At 36.1% G+C, this 20,394-nt stretch overlaps 1 protein-coding gene across 1 annotated transcript; it reads left to right on the top strand.

The window, feature by feature from the left end:
- The first annotated feature begins 2,157 nt into the window (after positions 1–2,157).
- LOC109448109 (disintegrin and metalloproteinase domain-containing protein 20-like) lies at positions 2,158–4,753 on the top strand. The gene has a single exon (XM_074338339.2). It carries the CDS (start codon positions 2,376–2,378, stop codon positions 4,575–4,577), a length of 2,202 nt encoding a protein of 733 aa, XP_074194440.2. The 5' UTR covers positions 2,158–2,375; the 3' UTR covers positions 4,578–4,753.
- Positions 4,754–20,394: the final 15,641 nt, after the last annotated feature.

Consider the following 20,394-nt stretch of genomic DNA (forward strand, 5'->3'; position numbering starts at 1 on the left):
TAAAGGGAACTTAAGTCAGAAAAACAGAAAGAAAAGTTATTTATGTCCTTTATAAGTCTAAGGAGTAAGTTCTGATTATGAATAAAAGTTGTAGTTAACTATTTCATATGTAAGAGTTAGGACAAGTGACAGTGATAATATGATATGGGTCGTGGCTTAGCCATAGGTCAATGGCTAAATATCGTTGCAAATGAGCAGTACAGCTAAAATAAACTAGGTGTTGTATGGCTAGTCCACATGCTCACTAAACGCAGAATATGGGTAAATTATTGGTGGATAATCCATTAGTAAATCAAATGCCCAATTTTTTGAGGTTAGTGTAGGATTGATTTGGGAGTTGGTAGAAGAATAAGAAACAAAGATAAATAGTGGTTTAATGAGATGGCTACTTGTTTAGTGGGTTGGGAGTGGCTTTGGTAATCAAAGCAAATTGGGACCAGACATCTGGTCTGTATGGCACATGGGGATTCTGAGAATGGAAATCTTCTCTACTGGACTTTGCATGCCATTGACTTTGGTGGTTGACATGTAGATTTAGTAAAATTAAATAGAATAAGGAGCTTTTCATGGATAAGTGAGAGTAGAAAGAAAATTGTTGTTGCTTTCATGAAAGGAAGATTCCATAAATGGCAGAACAAAGATTCCAGGGAAGAGAACTCAAGGAACATAGAAGGAAGATTTAAAAAAAAAAAAAAAAGGATAAAGCAGAAATGGGTACAGGGTCCGGAAGATGATAGGTCTTTATTTAGCCTTCTGTCATTTTTATATTACCTACTGTGGGAAGTGGATTTGCTCAGTCTGTTTTAGATCTCTCACAGAAGACTTCACATTTCTGTGTTGTTGTTTTTTTTCACCTAGGCCAAGAGTTCTAATTTTAAATAATCTCCTTACTTTAATGATCTAAGGAAGACTGTGGCGACTTCACTAAGTAAATAAAAATAAGCATTTGAATGTAAAATATTGAATGCAGTTTTACAAATTCCTCATCCATATTTTTGCCCCAACCATTCTGTCCAAATTTGAGCTCCATACCATCTAATTATCTTGACCTGTATGTTCATTTATATTTCCCAAGTGGGTAGCACCGTGTTGCACATTGTGTTTTTATTAATACTTTATTCAAAGAAACAAGCAGTAAATAAGATTGCCAGCCAGGCATTGTGCCTGTATCAGATTTCAATTTAACAAATATGTGATAATACATTTGTATTATTGAGATAACTTTTTGTTTCTTTTTCATAGAAGATATGTAGATATATTTTTATTTATGAAATAAATACATTTTAAGGTTGAACTTGGAAACTCGTTACCTTGCAATCTTATAAATGTGGGGACTTTGATGCCTTCACCACTGTAAAACAAGTGTACCTTCCTGAGAACTTTCCTCCCTCTTTTAGGATTTATTGATTTCTAAAGGTACTTTATTATATCTTCAGTATACTCCCATCTCCAATTGTTACTCTCCGAACTACTTTGATTTTCTTCCATTTTATATGCCTAGAGGTTTTTAAAATGTTGTTCTTCTTAAGAGTATAATCAAATATAAACACTTGAGTAAATCCATCACCTAGCCAATATACTCTCCTAATACCACCATTGTCCATTGAATATAGAACTGGGTACAATTACAGGAGATACCAATGTTTGTGAGAAAATTGATGCTTTGACCCTTCCAGTTTCACCCGTTTAAATTATTAGAGAAACACAGAGAGGAGACAATATAAGTAAGAACATGTTATGTTGGAAGTATATGTTACAAACAATGAGAAATAAGTAACATATGTGAATAATTGTTATACCTCTCCTAAGTAATGTGACTAAATAATTCTTAATTTGAAAGTGAAAGGAAGACCTATATATTGATATTTATACCAAGTCCATATGTAAATTAAAATTCCTTCACCAAAACATGATATATGTTCACCTTTGCATTAAGACCCTTTAGTTTTATATATTTACTGTGGCATTTTTCATACATATTCATATATTTAGAGAAGGGTATAATCAATCCATATGTGTCCTTCATCTAGGTTCAGTAAATGTCAACCGATGGCCAATCACCATTCATTTGTACACCTACAATCTCACTCTGCCTCACTATTATTTAGGAGCAAATGCACATAAATACTGAGTCGTATCTTGAGCCAAACACTAACCCATTTTAACCCATAACCTTTTTTTCCAACTCAAACTTCGCCTGCTCAGAACACCCACCTCTGTCTCTGCTCTTCTTTTTATTTTTTCTTATAGTGCTGCTGCTGTAATGGTGTTACTCTGCCAGAGGACAAAATAAAGGTCAGCACTGCATACAGCCAGCTTACATGGAGGAGACATGAGCGTGATGCTTCTTGCCCCACCCTCCTTTACTCTCACCAATGGCTGCATATGGTGGCTCCATAATGGCTGTGGGTGTTGCCTTGGTGCATGAGAAGATCACTCTTTTGCTGCTCTGGCAGGGGGTATTTCTGTTCCTTCCTGGATGGTCCCAGGTAGGGCACTCTCAACGTTATAGTGCCCCAGAGGTGGTGATTCCCATGAGACATGCCAACAGCATGAAGCCTCCAGGCTGGCTCTCCTACAGACTGCATTTTGGGGGCCAGAGACACATTGTCCACATGAAGATCAACAAGCATTTGCTGTCCAGACACCTGCCAGTGTTCACCTACACAGACCAGGGCGCTCTCATTGAGGACCAGCCTTTTGTCCAGAATGACTGCTACTATCATGGGTATGTGGAGGGGGACCCAGAATCCCTGGTTGCCCTCAGTACCTGTTTTGGGGGCTTTCATGGAATAATACAGATGAATGACATTGTTTATGAAATCAAACCCAAAAGGCTTTCTACTGAATTTGAACATCTCGTGTATAAGATGAGCAGTGAGGAGACACAGTTCCCACCCATGAGATGTGGATTAACAGATGAAGAAATCACTCGACAATTGAAGCTACGAAAGAGCGTTAATTATACTTTGAAGCAGAGTGCCTATCAAGGCTGGTGGACACACAAGATGTTTCTTGAACTGGCATTGGTAGTGGATTACAATCGATATCTGCATCTCAAAAGTAACACCTCAAGTGTACACAATGAAGTATGCCTTGTTGTCAATTATGTAAATAATCTTTTACAATCACTGAATATTTATGTGATTTTAATGGGAATTGAAATATGGACTGAAGGAAATCCCATTCCAATAGACACCATAAGAGGTCTTCTAACAGGATTTTGCCAGTGGAAGCAAAGTGGCTTTAATAACCGTTTGCCTCATGATGCTGTAAATATATTGGTAAAGAAAGAATATGGTATTGATCTTGGTTTAGCCTATGCTGGAGGAATATGTAACATTCAATATAACTGTGGAGTTACTAGTTTCATGAGTGACAATTTGTGTGACATTGCATTTATTATGTCACATGAGCTCGGTCATATTTTGGGTATGTTGCATGATGATGAAACATGTAAATGTGGGCATAAAACATGCATAATGTTTGCAAAACAATCATCCACTACTAAATTCAGCAACTGCAGTTATGCTCAGTTCACGGACACCGTTGCAAAACAAAAATGTTTATACCTTTCATCAAATACAGAGAACATCTTCACACTTACTGAGTGTGGAAATGGTGTGGTTGAAGAAGGAGAAGAGTGTGACTGTGGCGCTTTACATTTGTGTATGAAAGATCCATGTTGTCAGTCTAACTGCACGCTGGCACCTGGGGCTGCTTGTGCTTTTGGGCTTTGTTGCAAAGACTGCCAGATCATGCCATCAGGCAATGTGTGTAGAAAAGAGGAAAATGTATGTGATCTTCCAGAGTGGTGCAATGGGACATCCCATCACTGTCCAGAAGACGTGTATGTGCAGGATGGGATCCCATGCCTGGGCGGTGGCTACTGCTATGAAAAGAGATGCAATAACCGTGAAGAACAGTGTAAGAAAATTTTTGGCAAAGAGGCCAAGAGTGCAAATCAGAGTTGCTACACGAAAGTGAACACCCAAGGTGACCGTTTTGGTCACTGTGGTATTCATGGCTCTATATATGTGCGATGTAACATCTCAGACATCCTGTGTGGGAGGGTTCAGTGTGACAATGTGACAGAAATTCCCCTTCTGCAAGATCATTCTACTGTACATTGGACTCACTTCAATAATGTCGCCTGCTGGGGCATTGACTACCATTTGGGGATGAACATACCTGACATTGGTGAAGTGAAAGATGGAACCGAGTGTGGTGCAGAACATATCTGCATCCAAAGGAAGTGTGTCCCTAGGTCACTTCTGGTAAGTGATTGTTCATCTGAGACCTGCAATCTGAAAGGAGTCTGTAACAACAGACATCATTGCCACTGCAACTATGAGTGGGACCCTCCCAACTGCCTGAAAGATGGCAACGGAGGTAGTATTGATAGTGGCCCACCCCCTAAGAGAAAAGAGAATGCATTGAGCAAATGGACCAGTTATCTGCTACTACTTTGGTTTGTTTTCTTTTTTTCTTTATTGTGCTTATTAGTGTTGTCTTTTACGACAGGCAAAAGAATAGCTAAGGAAATGGAGAATGTTCCAACTTCACCCTTAGAATGAAAAGCAAAAAATTGCCATTAAAGAAAGTCCCAAATGATCTTTCCCATGTATTAAGTTTTAGTCTGGCAATAGAAATATTACAGCACCTTTCATAGACCATTGACAGAAAACCTCTGAGATATTTTATCATTAGGTGTCATAACCATTACCCATTTAAAATGCAAAATTTACTAATTCTGAATATATTCAACTTTCCATTATTTTAATTGTAGATTTGGGGAAGGGGCTTATCACTTTGTGAGGGATATAAATGATAAATGTCTAACTATGACATTGTTTTGTACACCTGAAAATAATAAATAAATAAATAAGAAGATTCTTACAGTTGTATGTAGGATATATTAGTAGTAACGGACCACATTCCCTTTGGGGAACAAAACCTCCAAATCCCAATTACATTGTAAGAACCATAGCTCAGGACATCAGAGTGCTAAGGAAGCAATGTGGAGTAGATGACCTACAATTCCAGGCAGAGAAATCATTCTGAAAAGCGTTGAGTCTTCCCAGCCATTTTTTCCCTCTGTGCACTTGGTGTCGCTGGGTGTGAATTGAGCCTTAGCTTTGGCCCAGTTAGAGGCCTTCCTCTGAGAGAAAGAGAAATTCCCAACGTCCTCCATTACTACACAGGTTTACATAGATTTACAAATTAGACACTGAGGGGCCTCTCTAATTCACAGTCATTTTTCTCCAAGTCACATTTGCTTATTTTCAGAGCTTTGGGGGATCCTGGTGAGCTTGTCTGAAATTTCTCAAAAGCATAGTTCCCTGAAATCACGGTAGATTTTACACACAAGACATAACAAAGGGAGGCTTATTCAAGCACCTGTACTGTCTCCCCGTAATATACTTATGTGATTTTGATGTTGCATGTGGCAAGCAGTTAGACAACTGGGTAATAAACCCCTAAGTGATAGAGATGAACCCCCCATCATCTTTCAAAGCTGAGAAAAGAAAATCACAAAAACTCACGATTCAAAATCTAGCAGACCCATGCCTGAGCAACACAAGGAAAGGAGAACTTGCCAATGTTTACTAAAATCTCAAACACCTATGATCTAACGCAATCCAAGACTGGATTTAGGTCATCGGTGTCTTGGCCTATCCTCCTCACAGAGCAAAAAGAGAAAACTCTCTAGAGCAGCCATCAGGAGCTTCTTTGGTTGTTTATACCCAATTTGCTGCATACAGCAGGTCATTACCATATATCCCAAGAGTTAAAAGTTATGACTTATTACTAAGAGAAGAAAAAGAAAAGGAGAAACTATAAGTAATGTCAAGGTGATCCAGATACTGGAACAAGAGTACATTTAAAAAAATAACTATGATTGATACATTTTAAAATAGAAGAAAAATATGCAAAATCCAGGAAAGAATGTAGAATATCCACAGTGAGTTGTAACATACAAAAGTACCAACTGGATATTTTAGAACTAAAATTTAAAAGTGATGATAAGAACTTAGTGGCTCGTTTGAAAAATAATTTGAGCATGTCAAAATACAAAATTACTTACCTATAAGGCAGTTCAATGGAAAAAAATCCCCACACTGATGTACACAGAAAAACAAAAGCATAAAAATTGAGCTTTAACAATATATGGACTATATCAAATGTCCTAACACACCAAATAGAGGCGAATTTGAGAATTTGAAAAGAGAAGTAAATAGAAATAATATTGCACGGATGTTTGTTGGCAATTATTTTAGGGAGGAAAGTTGTTAACCCATTGCTTCAGAGTAGGTCACATATTTCTCATAGGCATAGATAATTCTTTCTGTTTCTTTTCTTCTGATTGCGATATCCTTAATAATCTGTCAAGTTGGCTGATCCTTTTTCCTGCCTGCTGAAAATCTTCTGGTGATCTCTTCTACTAAATGTGTTCTTTCGGTTAGTATAATACTCAGCTCAAGATTTTTCACTAAGGTCTATTTATGTATTTGTGTATGTATGTGTTTATTTAAGATTTTATGTTTTTATTGATATTCAGAGTGACTTTCTGTACAGCTAGTATTTGGTCAGAAGATGTGCTTAATCCCCTTGAGCCAATGAGGTTCCAGTCCTTTTTTGATAAATGTGATTGTGGCCTGGGAATATTTCAAGTCAGCCAAGTACAATACCCTCATTGCTACTGAGTGGGTGACCCTTAGCACATGTGCATAGCTTTCTAGACACATGACGATGAGTCTAGAAGGAATCTTGTTGGCTGTGTTTTTTTCTGCTGTCTGTTAAACTTCTGATGACCTACCATTTTGCTTGTTGCCATGAGATTCGTGGAGGTGACTGCCATTCTGAAATGCCTGGCATCAAAATCTCCATTATTTTCACCAATACCCTTATTTGTGAACATCTCCATTCTGTGTACCAAATGAAGTCAGTCTCCTCAGGCAAAGTTCTTCATAAGACCTGAATTTCCCTGGCAGATCATTTGTGCCCCTACCTAGGAACTATAGTTGTAGACAGCATATCTCTCTATCAGAGGGACATCACCACTCCACCAGTTGATGCAAGAGGAAGATGGTGGACCATGGTCTTCTTAGCTTGCCCATCCTGGCAGAGAACAGTGACTCTGCCAGCAGGGTCAAAGCAGGGTCAAACAAATCTGAGGACCCAGTATTCTAGGCCTGTTGTGCCGGAGGCATAACTCTCACCCTTTGAGTAAGAGTGGGGTGAACAAACTTGTCCCTGCCTACATAATATATAATTTTCAAAACAGAAAGTTGGGTGGGAAGTAGGTACGTGTGAGGTCTGTTCCTACTTGGGTGAAACCACAACACTAGACTGGTTCTGAGGGTTGAATGAACCCCTTCATCTTTGCCGCATCTGTCTAGAATACAGAAAGTAACACAGACATAGGGGAAGGTATATGTTATAAGTCAAATGCCACAATTTCTTTTAGTTTTTGCCAAGATTTAGAACATTTGCTTGCATAAATGTTTCTCCATTTGTTGTATGCCCCTGGATAAATTTCCAGACATTAATATTTTTAAAATTTTTTATCAGTTAAATAGTTGCTCACTAAGGGGAAGTTCCACTTAGCTTTTCATACAATCACTCTGCAACTCCTACTCACCTCACATTTTGAAAAAGATAAAATCAGTACCAGAATACCAGATAAAGCTAAGGAGAGATTAACATAAGTACTGACCAGTGAAATAGAACAGAGGAACCAAGTGAACAATCTAATAGCTTGTCGTGGTCAATTGCTATCCAGGTAGAAATACTGTATCTTTATCTCTACTTCACACTGTACATTGAGACTAATTCCAGAGAGATTTAAGATATAATCTCAAAGGTAAATCAATAAAACTATCAAAGGAAAAGAGAGAAATATGACTTTAAGACTATGGACTAGGCAAAGCTTACTTGAACAAAAATCTGTAATTGAAAACATTAGTTGCCAAATAGGACTGTAAAAATAAGTGTCTATTGTTCAAAAAATACCATTAAAGAATGAAAATGCAAGCCACTTGGGCATTTAAAGAATATGTTTGTAAAATGTATATATGAAAAAGAATTAATATACGAATATATAAGACTTTTTCAGCACTATGATATTAAAGAAAGGCAGCCAAATAGGAAACTGGCAAAAGAACAGTCACTTCCCAAAAAAGGATATCCAATAGTCTGTAAACATGAAATTATTATCAATTTTAGCTAGTGGGGCAAAGCAAATTAAATCCACCTTTGATAGTATTTTATACACACGAAAATTGCTAACAAAAAAAAGTTTTGATTGCACATATCAAATGTAATCCATGTTATGGATAATTAAACTACAATAGTTTAAGATTGGATGTAAAAATTTGTAGAAACACAGCTTTAAACTATTTCTTATGCTGGAGCATATCATATACTCTAAGCAAGTATAATATGAGTTATAGACCAAATGGAAATATCTCCATATTTTCACTGAATAACATGTACTAAAATCTTCATTAAAAGACTAATCTTTATGCCCCAAAGCTAAAAACCAACAAATGATAGTCTGGTTAAATAACTTATGGTAAATTGACAAGTTGGAATACTGCACAGGAATGAGAAGGAATGCTCTACAAATACATGTCACAGCATGGATGAATTTACAAACAGAATACTGAGTGAAATAAACAAGGTCCAGAAAAGTACAAGTGGGATTATTCCATTTACGTGAAGCACAAACAGACAAAACTGATCCATGCTATTAAAACTCAAGATAGGGCTTATTCTTGGAGGGAATACAAAGTATTCATTTTATACTTAAATACAAAACTTGTAAATAAATAATATAAAGTACAGAGAAGTTTGGATAATGTAAAAATATAAGTTTTGAAAATAAGACGTGCTGAAAGCATTTCCTGTTTGCTGCCCAGCCAAGCTTGACTGCTCTGTCCCTTTGCCTTATTTTGGTTTAGAAAGAAAGAATGCAGTCTGATGTCTCCTCGATGATATGGTTCATGCCAAAATATGTTTAATTGGACTAGGGGGATATTTCATCTGTTTTAGCACTTAATATATTTTTAAACATATTAAATGAGAGAGAGGTTTCAGAACCACAAGGACTTGGCTAATGTCAGGGAGAGGGAAGAGACAAGATAATTATGGACCTAGTAGGCATACAGTTTACACTCACAAGTGCAACTCACAAATAATTTGTTTGGTGACTTTATGTTTATTAGTTAGAACAATTAAGTGAATATCTAAACCGAGATCTAAGACAAGGTTATTATACTTTACATTGATGATATCAAATACTTGAAAAATAAAAATGAAAGGTTTTTTGTTCGCTGAAAACATCAGAAGTCAGAGCACCCACTTTTATCATAATTTCTTCTTTTCTCTTAATATCATTTTTGTCTCATGAATGCTAATGATTTTGGTATAGCTTCAGTGAGCTCACATGTTTATTAATATTCAATGCTATACTATTCCAAAGACAAAAACTGGAAACTACTTATTGAAAACATGTTAAGAAAACTATCTGAGCTGGTGATCTACTCAAGCACAGCATTCCCTGTCTACCTTATTATTTGAAATGAACACTAAATTCAGGAGAATATACCTAAAAGAGATAATTTGTTGTCCAGAGTAATAAAATGCTATAGTTTGAAAATAGGGCAGTAAATACAAAACTGAATGAATGCCCAAATAAAAATGCAGAGTGTTATTTTTTTTTAAAAGCCACAATTAATCTAGGACCCAAATAAACAGATAATACAAACAGCCAGAAGTTGTATCTTGACAATGTATCATGATGATATTGATAAGAATATTGTCAGTAGACTGTAGAATCCTCAGGTTTCTTGGGATTTACCAAAGAGTAAACTGGGTTCATGAAAAGGTAATGATAAGCTTTTCCTAGGAAGTTTCAAAGTCTATTTTTTGAAAGTTGGTAATTCCTGTGATACTCTTCAATAAACCAGAATATTGTAAGCTATCTCATCTATTTTTTAAATGTTTACAATAACTGCAAAAACATTTACCCAAACATCTCCAAGATCATTGTTTTCTTTTTGATATTAGGCATTTTGTTTTTGTTTGTTAATTGCAATGAACATAGTCATTTCTAAATAGAGGGGGGAAATTATTCGTGTGAACCCTTGTCCATTCTCCGGACATTAGGCAAATGTTTCACGACAGCATCATAGGAAGCAGCATATTAGCTGGCCTTTTTGCCACCTCTGCATTTTGCTCAGTAAAATAGCCTCTGCTCAGTAGTTTCTCGATTGCTGAGGAATATGCTTACACTGAGCTTGGAGATAAGCAAAGCCTCTTCTGCATTCTCTCAACTGGGAATGAGCTAGCAACCCTCAGTGCTTTGATGCTTGAATAGGAAATTGCAGTGCATATTGAAATGGGGATAGGCAAACCGTTCCATTCCCAGAAACAGACAGAACGTGGAAAACACTCTGTTTAGTGTAGTGTGGTGAAAAGCACACGGGGCCTCAGAGATGAGTGAGCTTGTTTTTAGGACCTGCATAGGAATACCAGGAAATCTGGTCTTTCACACAGGATGGCTTAGAAAATCTATACTTTCTGAATGAGTTTTCCTTCCACCATCCTTCTTTCCCCTAGATCAATCTGCCAATAGATTTGTCTTAAATGCTAAGACATACGAGTATTCATTGCCTGACCCCTTTTTCTGTTTCACAAATTCTCCCTTGTCTTTTACCTACCACTAATATTTTCCAGATACTATAATGCCCTGACATACCCATTTAATCAAAACATTGTAGCTTCTGACCTTAATTCAGTTCCAATACTTCACAATAATTATAATTCTCTTTTGTCAATGTAAGAATTATTTAAAGTACAAGAACATCAGGTCCTAATTACTTTTTGCCCTTTCATGCCTAAATAAATGGGTGTCAACTAAGTTTTCTTTCTTAGTGACAAAGGTTTTCTTGTTTATTTAGCATTAGAATTATAATTTATTTTTTTAATTTTACTGAATGTATTGGGGTGACATTGTCAATAAAATTATATAGGTTTCAAGTGTACAATTCTATAATACATCAGCTGTATTGCATTGTGTTCACCTCCCAAAGTCAAATCTCCTTCAATCACCATGTATTTGACCCCCTTCACCCTTTCTATCGCCCCCCCCCCACCTCCTTTTCCCTCTGGTAACCACTATATTGTTGTCTGAATTTTTGTCTGTTTTTCTTATTTGTTCATTTGTTGCTTTCAGTTTTATGTCTGACATATGAGTGAATCATGGTTCTTGACTTCTGTCTGACTTATTTCGTTTAGCATGATAATCTCAAGATCCATCCATGTATTTCATCTTTTCTTACGGCAGAGTAATATTCTATTGTATATATGTACCACATCTTCTTTGTCCAATCATCTATCAAAGGACACTTTGGTTCTTTCCATGTCTTGGCCACTGTGAATAATGCTGCAACAAACATAGGGGTACATATATTTTTACGGATAAATGTTTTCACATTTTGGGGGGTAGATAGCCAGAAGAGTGATTGCTGGGTCATATGGTAATTCTATTCTTAATTTTTTGAGGAAGCTCCATACTGTTTTGCATAGCAGCTGTACCAATTTACGTTTCCACCAGCAGTGTATGAGGGTTCCTATTTCTCCACAGCCCTCCAACACTTCTTATTTCTTGTCTTGTTCATAATGGACATTCTAACAGGTATGAGGTGGTATTTCATTGTGGTTTTGATTTGCATTTCCCAGATAACTGGTGAAGTTGAACATTTTTTCATACATTTGTTGGCCATATGTAGCTCTTCTTGGGAGAAGTGTCTGTTTAGACTTAGTGACAAAGTTTTATAAGACAGACAGATTCATTAGACTGAGATACTTGAAGACATCTTTTTTTCTAACTCATTTCCTAACTCATCATTTTTTATGCAATATCGTAACAAATACAGCCAGATATTTGGCATGGGAAATTCCTGCCTGAGTTAATACTAATTAGTTTTCATATTTAAATACTGGAGAATGGGGTTCTCAGAGATTATATTTAGCCAAACATAGTGAACAAACAATTGTTACTAACATTGCTCCATTTAAACATTTTCACTCATCATCTCTTATTTTTCATTTAAAAGATTGTATTGAACATATTCCAAAGCTCAGAGCCTCAAAAAAAAAGAGTAGACAAAATATTGTACAAAGATATCCAGAGCAATAGCAACATTTATGACCTTGGAAGAATCCTACCTTGGGCTTTCAGGGAACTGAGACCACTGCTTCCTCGGTCAAGGGTTGAAAGCTCCACGGTCTTACCTGTAGAATCAATATATCCTAGGAGAACTTCTCTAATAAGTACCCTGTTGGGACAGGAAGTAAGAAAAAGAAAAAGAAAAGGAGCTGGGATAGAAAAAAATGGTCCCCTTTACCAGAGATTGAGTTCAGATATAACCTGGAACATAAAGATGTCAGTTCATTCAAACTGAGAGAACCTCCCACTGTCACTTTTTTTTAGTATGCTAATAACTGGTCAGATTATCTTTTTGGAAACCAAAGGAGCATTTCCTCTGAAATAAGTCAAATCTGTTGTGTTTGTGGAATTTCCAGAGAGTTAATCATGCCTAGATTTCCTATGGTCTTTTAAATATTGTTTGCACAGTAACATGAAATTAGCAGAAAACTGCTAACCCAGCCAGCCAATTAACTCTACCCAGATGCTGCACTTTTGCAGTGGAAATCACTTCGAAGAAAATTAGGAGAGAAATATTAAACCAAGGAATAATATTTTATGGAAGATTATGTATGGAATTGTGGGGACAGAGCCAGGAGTGCAGTTTTCAGGCTCTCGGCCTCACGTGGAAAGGTGCTGGCTCAGGTCGTAAGTGGCCATCAACTGTGATTGGATGGCCATCAGCTGTGGCTAGTTGGCTGTCAGCTGTAACCAGTGAGCCATTTGCCACTAATATAACTGCCGTGGCTACGCTAGCAGCAAATGGGGGCTAGCAAGAAGATGGTGGCTGAGCTAGCAATAGCGGATTGCAGTTAGCTCAGTGGATTGCAGCTAGCAAGTGAAGTTGGTTGGCAGAGAGAAGTGGACAGCAGGTTGCGGATAGTGTGGCTCCTACTTCCCGTGTCTCCAACCCAGCCGCCAGCAGGAATATAATGGTATGACTCCCCTATCTATGGCTCCGTGGGTGTTCCTTTTTGGCCTCACCATGTCCTGCGTTCTTATGTGGGGAGTGGGACCAGAGACCCCACATGCCACTTTGCATGACAGGAATAAAATCCATGTTGGATTGCTTAAACCCAAACCATTGGTATTAGTACAATACTTCAATCTAAGTAGTACAATATTCAATCTAAGACATTTTTATTTCTCTTTGTTCCATCAAGTTACAAATGCATTCTATCATCTGTGCACATGCTTGAATCTTCTTACCTTCTAATACGATCCCATCATACAAAGCTATGCCTTACCTCTTATTTGAAGTACACTTGATATAATGTAATTTTGAGATTCAATCTTCATACTATTTCATATTAATAAAACATACAAAAAAAGGAAATGATCTTTTCAAATGACACACAGTCAAGGAAACATGCCCCTCTTTCCTTCTGGAAAATATAAATACAGAGACCGCACCCAATTTCCAGAACCTTTCAGCCTTGCCAAAACCTATACTATCTTTCTTCATAGCTTATGAACAGTAATAGGTGAGAAATGTATGGTTCTCTGAAGAGTGAAGAGCATTAGCTCCCTGAGAACAAATATGATTAAACAATTATTGAGGAAAATAGAAGAAAAATGAAGGAAATAGGTAATGCAGAAGCAGGGATGGAGTATTCAGCTATGAAATAAGCAAGAGTAAAGTGTTACAACAGGTTAAGGAAGGGAAAGCCATATTAGAGTGACTGTCAAACACTAATCAGCTAATTAGCCTGAAATGCAAGTTATTGATAACAAGCTAACGTTCAATGCTTTACTTCTTTCATTATGGTATATCATCCATATCATGGATTTGGCATATCTCTTTCTGGTACTATCAATGTTAATAACAAATTATCGACCTAACAGAATTTTAGAATGGTATATTCTTAAATAGAGTTAGATAAAATAGAGAAGATTGATGATAATGGCACCTTTTCTTAAGAAGCTGCAAACCAGGCAGTATTTCCCCATTACTTTGATGATAAAGATTATGCTGTGAAAATTATGTGTCCAAAATATCAACCTTTAAGATCAATGTTATTTCAAAAGAGTTGGATGGGATTTTTTTTTTTTTTTTAAGATTTTATTGGGGAAGGGGAACAGGACTTTATTGGGGAACAATGGTCAAATTGTTGTCCTTTGAATCTTAGTTGTGGAGGGTTCTGAACGTTCAGCTTCAAGTCGTTGTTCTTTCAGTCTTAGTTGTGGAGGGCGCAGCTCAGCTCCAGGTCCAGTTGCCATTGCTAGTTGCAGGGGGCTGTGCCATCCCATGCGGGAGTCGAACCGGCAACCTGTGGTTGAGAGGACAGGCTCCAACCAACTGAGCCATCCGGGAGCTCAGCGGCAGCTCAGCTCAAGGTGCCGTGTTCAATCTTAGTTGCAGGGGGCAGAGCCCACCATCCCTTGCGGGACTCGAGGAATTGAACTGGCAACCTTGTGGTTGAGAGCCCTCTGGCTCATGTGGGAATCGAACCGGCAGCCTTTGGAGTTAGGAGCACGGAGCTCTAACCACCTGAGCCACCGGGCCTACCCGATGGGATTCTTTTTAATGCTATACTTTGCAAGAAGAAAGGAAAGAGGGAAGGAGGGAGAAAGGACTAGGCAAGGGCAGTAACGCAGGCATTTCTTGTCTTCTGAACAAAGTTTTCAGACTACTATCAGTTATCCATGTCTATTTGTGCCTACTCGTTATCCATTTATTTTATTTTATTTTAGCAACCAATACTTTTATATTAAAGCTAATATACTTTCTTTTCATTGGATACTTTTGATGAGTTATTTAATCCCATTTCTTTAAATTTAAGTTTTGTGATGTATATTGTTTCTCCTTTCTAATCAAAGAAACACAGCCATTTATGGAGAGTTTGGAAAAACTATTATAGTACCACGAAGACAAGAAAATAAAAATGACTTAAATCCTATCTCCACTTGAAGTAATTTTAAAAGCTGTGATATTATTCTTAATTGATCTTAGTGTTCATGCACACATACATATTTGTAAGATGAACAGAGTCAGAGAGTAATTATCTGGTTAAATTAATTTTGTACTTTTGTCCCAACATGAGGTTATAGAGTCCCCAGAGATCTCCATCTTGCTTTTCTTAATTAATACTTAGTCATGAATATTTTCTTATTTAATGAACTATGATTTAAAACAATTAATAAATATGTTATAGGTATAATATTTATTAATAACTTTCTCCTTTATTCTTTCTTTCATTCAGAAACTAAGTATTGACTATTCGCCATTTTTTTTAATTAAATTTATTGGGTGACAATGGTTAGTAAAATTACATAGGTTTCAAGTGTATAATTCTATAATACATCACCTATATATCACATTGTGTGCTCACCACCCAAAGTCAGTTCTCCTTCCATCACTATATATTTGACTTCCTTTACCCTCTTCTCCCACCACCTGCCTTCCCCCTTACCCTCTGGTAACCACTAAACTGTTGTCTGTGTCTATGCATTTTTGTTTCTTTGTTTGTTTGTCTGTTGCTTTTAATTTTATATCCTACATATGAGTGAAGTCATATGGTTTTCTACTTTTTATATCTGACTTATTTTGCTTAGCATAATAATCTCAAGATCCATCTATGTTGTTGCAAATGGCACTATTTCATCTTTTCTTATGCCAGAGCAGTATTCCATTTTGTATATATGCCACATCTTCTTTATCAAATCATCTATCGAAGGACACTGGTTGTTTCCATGTCTTGGCCACCATAAATAATGTTGCAATGAACATGGGAGAATATATATATATATAATATTGTAATATAATATATATTATATATATTATATATAATATGTATATATAATATATATATTATAATTATATATAATATATAGATATATAGATATTTATATATAGATATATAGATAATATATAGAGATATTTATATATATATATATATATATATATATATATATATATATATATATATTTATGAATAAATGTTTTCAGATTTTTAGGGTAAATACCCAGGAGAGGGATTGCTGGGTCATATGGTAATTCTATTCGTAATTTTTTGAGGAACCTCCACACTGCTTTACAAAGCGGCTGCACCAAACTGCATTCCCACCAACAGTGTGTAGGGTTCCTTTTTCTCCACAGCCTCTCCAACACTTGTTACTATTTGTCTTCTTGATGATAGCCATTCTAACAGGTGTGAGGTTACATCTCATTGTGTTTTTGATTTGCATTTCCCTAATAGCTAATGAAGTTGAACATTGTTTCCTATATCTGTTGGCTGTTTGTATGTCTTCCTAGGAGAAGTTTCTGTTCATGTCCTCTGCCCATTTTTTAATTGGATTGTTTGTTTTCTATTGTTGAGTTGTGTGAGTTCCTTATATATTTTGGGTATTAGCCCCTTATCTGAGGTGTTGTTTCTCCTATTTTTATGAATTTGACCTCAAAGGCAAGGGAAGTAATAGCTAAAATAAATGGATGGGACTATATTAAACTGAAAAGCTTCTGTACAGCAAAAGAAACCACCAACAAAACAAAGAGACTATTCATCATTTAATTGCTAGACATATGGTGGAGATAGTCCTTGCTTTCAAGGAACTTATAATTTAACTTTGGACATTGTGTGTGTGTGTGTGATTTTTTTTAATGTGCAGTTTGAGCTTCTATGAATTACCTTGTAAATTTCTGAAATCCTGAATATTTCCTTAGAACAAATTCCAAGACATGGAATCACTAGGTTAAGATTTATGAAGGTTCTTAAGCTGTCAATATTGCAAATTTGTGTGCACACATCAACTTGCCTCCACATCATGGAAGAGTGAGTACCTGGCTCACTTACAGCCCTCTCACAGCCCTTCAGAAGAAGCTAGCAGTCCCAAGAGTGATTATATATTCACCATAATCCTCAAATTGTTTTAATTGCACTTTGGAAACCACCTCTGACTCTGATTTATCCTTTGATTGTTCTGAACTAATCTTATCTAATCGCCCATCCTTTCTGCACTCTGAAATCACTATTCACCATATATGTCTTTTTCACCTTTTGTCAGAACTTCCAGCACATAAACTGTTTCTCATCCTTTTTTATATAACTCTTTAAGGAAGAACCCAGCTGCTGGCCAAAACGCTGTGTGTGATTTTCAGGCCTGAATGTAGGAAATTCCGAAGGCTTTACCTGTCAGGCCTCATAATATAAGAGTTGGCAGTTAGTTGCACTGCAAAGAGGCATGAATACTAAATGTCTAGCAAATATCAGGCACTGTTATTGTTCAATTGGCTTTCATAGAGATGAGCTAGCAAAAGTCCACTTGAAAAATATGTTGTCTTGCACACAAGATCCCTTTTTATTGTATAAATAATGAAAGTTCGTTATACAGTGTGATGGTTCATTTTAAGTGGCAACCTGACCGGGCCACAGGGTACCGAGGTATTTGGTCAAATATTATTCTGGCTGTTTCTCTGAGACTGTTTCTGAATGAGATTCACATTTAAATAAGTAAACTGAGTAAAACAGATTATCCTCCCCAGTGTGGGCACACCTCATCCAACCAGTTGAAAGCCTAAATAGAACAAAAAGGATGACTCACTCCCAAGTAAGAGAGATTCTTCCCGTTTGACTGCTTTCAAACTGAGACATCAGCTTTTTTGCTGCCTTCAAACTCAAATGGAAACATCAGCTGTTCCGGGACCTCAATGCTGCTGGTCTTTGAACAGGAACTACACCATTGGTTTCCTGGTTCTCAGGACTTAGGACTTAACTGGAATTACACATCAGCTCTCCTGGGTCTCCAGCTTGCCAACTCATTGTAGCTCTTGGGATTTGCCCTTTTCCGTGATTGCGTGAGCCAATTCCTTATAATGAATAAAGTCTACTTATGCATATCCACTTGGTTGTGGATTTCTGGAGAACCCTAATACCTATAGGAATACAAATTAAATCCTGTTGACTGGAGGACAAAGTTACATCCTCATTTTCGTAAAGTCCACTTTCACTGAGGTTCCTCTTTTACTCATTATAACTGATATTTGTCTACTCTTGTTTTCCCAGGAAGCCTGCTTTCCTTGTGTTCACATATACTTTGATGATAAGATTACCCTTATAATCATTCAGGTAACCTTAGTTACCTTATTAAAGATAACTGACTTATCCTTAGCTCCTTTGTAATTACATTTCAGTGCCATTATATTCTAAGTAGCATTAGATTCATGTATGCGAGCATTATCGGCTTCCATAATTTTTTTTTAATCTGGTGGCATATTTTTATAAAACAGAAGTAATTATAAAGAAAACATGATTATAGTCTTAAACGTAGATATGAAATGGGACTCACATTTAGGTCATTCTTTCTTGTATACAGTAAAAGAAGAAAAAAAACATATGGTAAAATAGTGCCTACTATGATTCCAAGAATTTCTGAAACACCATACTGGTATAAACAATTAGCAAAGCCTTCTATACTATCCATCCCTCAAAAAAACCCATCATCATATAATGTTTAATCAAGAATTTCAAACCCAACAGTCAACATTTTCTTCAAGTATGATAAAATAAGACTCTCTCTATCGTTAAATGATGCTTTACCCTTCATAAATTGAGTTTGATCTTTTCTTAAATAAATATATTTAGAATTACTTTATTTTAAAAAGTTATAAAATCATACAACTAACTTATCATATAAGAGCTTTTATGGCTATCAGGGAAGTAAAGGCCATCTTTTACACCAGCATAAGGTTATGAGGCCAATCAATTCTACACATAGACACAGGAAATTTGCCATAGATAGGTTTAGTTGACATCATTACATGAATTTTTTTTTTTAGATAATAATACATCAATATATTTAGAAAATGTAAAGCTTATTTTAAAATTCATTTTCTTTGCCACATTTTTATAATTGAAAGTTATGGAGATATTCTTGACCTCTTATGCCCACATCTCTTTTTACTCCTAGAGATACAAGTTATTATAGTGAAATTTCCTCTGACAGCTACAACTCTTGCTCAGTAATCTATTTCCTGTGAAAAAGGATTAGATTATATAAAGGCGACATGTGTCAAATGGCAATTTCAAACATTAAAAGTATCATCTTAACTGAAGGCCACCACCCTGAGTTTAAAGAAGAAATTTTTAATCATTTAATAATATGAAACATTTTCAATTTCAATCATTTAAAATTTTATATCAAAGTCCATCTTTTCAGTGTTTGATATTAGATGTAAATGTGTGAATGCTGTGTTTTCAGCATGTTGTCAGACTCCAAATCACATTTTATCTTTTTGGGTTTGGAATTCACAGCATGTTGCTTTTAACAGTATTAGAACTCCAAGTCTGTGTTCCACAAACTATCACATCTTCAAAACAAACCATTTCCATGCATAAAATGCTTTGGTGACTTGTCTAATCCTGACAGCAATGATTTTGACATAGCAGAAGTAAAGACAGCTAGAGCTGTGTGCCCTTTAAAAGTAGTCAAAATTATTCAACATCAGCAGAAAAAAAAACAGAAATTGTCACAATGCAAATGTTTATTCCAACTTAAACATACTCTACTATAACCAAATACACAAATCACTGATCTAAGCTGACTAATATAGAAGTGTATAAGTTTTGTGTATATAGAAGGTTAGGCAGTCTTCAGAAAACACAGAGGATTGACAGTGATAACTTTACTATGGCACATCGAACTCAGCAAGATAAAGGGAAAAAATAAATAAATAGTAAACCCGTTTCCTTAGCAACTAACCAACTGACATAAAAAAGAATTTTTCTGTCTGCTCTGAGCTATAGGTTGCTAAATAATTTGCTTATTATAGACTCCATATAGAGGAGTATCTGAGGGAGGGTTTTTCCCTAATTACCTCAATGTCCCAAAGTCACGTGATTTAATCAACATGTAAAGGTCATTTAAATCCAAATCTTTTTGCATCCATTGTTTAGAACAAGACTCTAAGACGCATAAAACAAAACCAGAGAATTTCACTGGATTTTCAATATTATATTGAAATACCTGATTTATCTTTGTAGTCTTTATTGTGTGGAATTGCATGACTAGGAGAAAGGTCATGATGAGACTATCTGAAATTGTATTTATATGAAAAATGTGATGGGGAGCTAATCTTTGCAAAAATGATAAGAACAAAATATGTTGGTGGCACAGTGATGAGCCAGAATCTGTTTGAAGCGATGAGTGAGAAATTTCTCCATGTTACATGGGGACTAACA

This window comes from Rhinolophus sinicus, chromosome 15 (assembly GCF_057876585.1).
Source record: "Rhinolophus sinicus isolate RSI-liver-muscle chromosome 15, RSI-T2T, whole genome shotgun sequence".
Taxonomy (NCBI): Eukaryota; Metazoa; Chordata; class Mammalia; order Chiroptera; family Rhinolophidae; genus Rhinolophus; species Rhinolophus sinicus.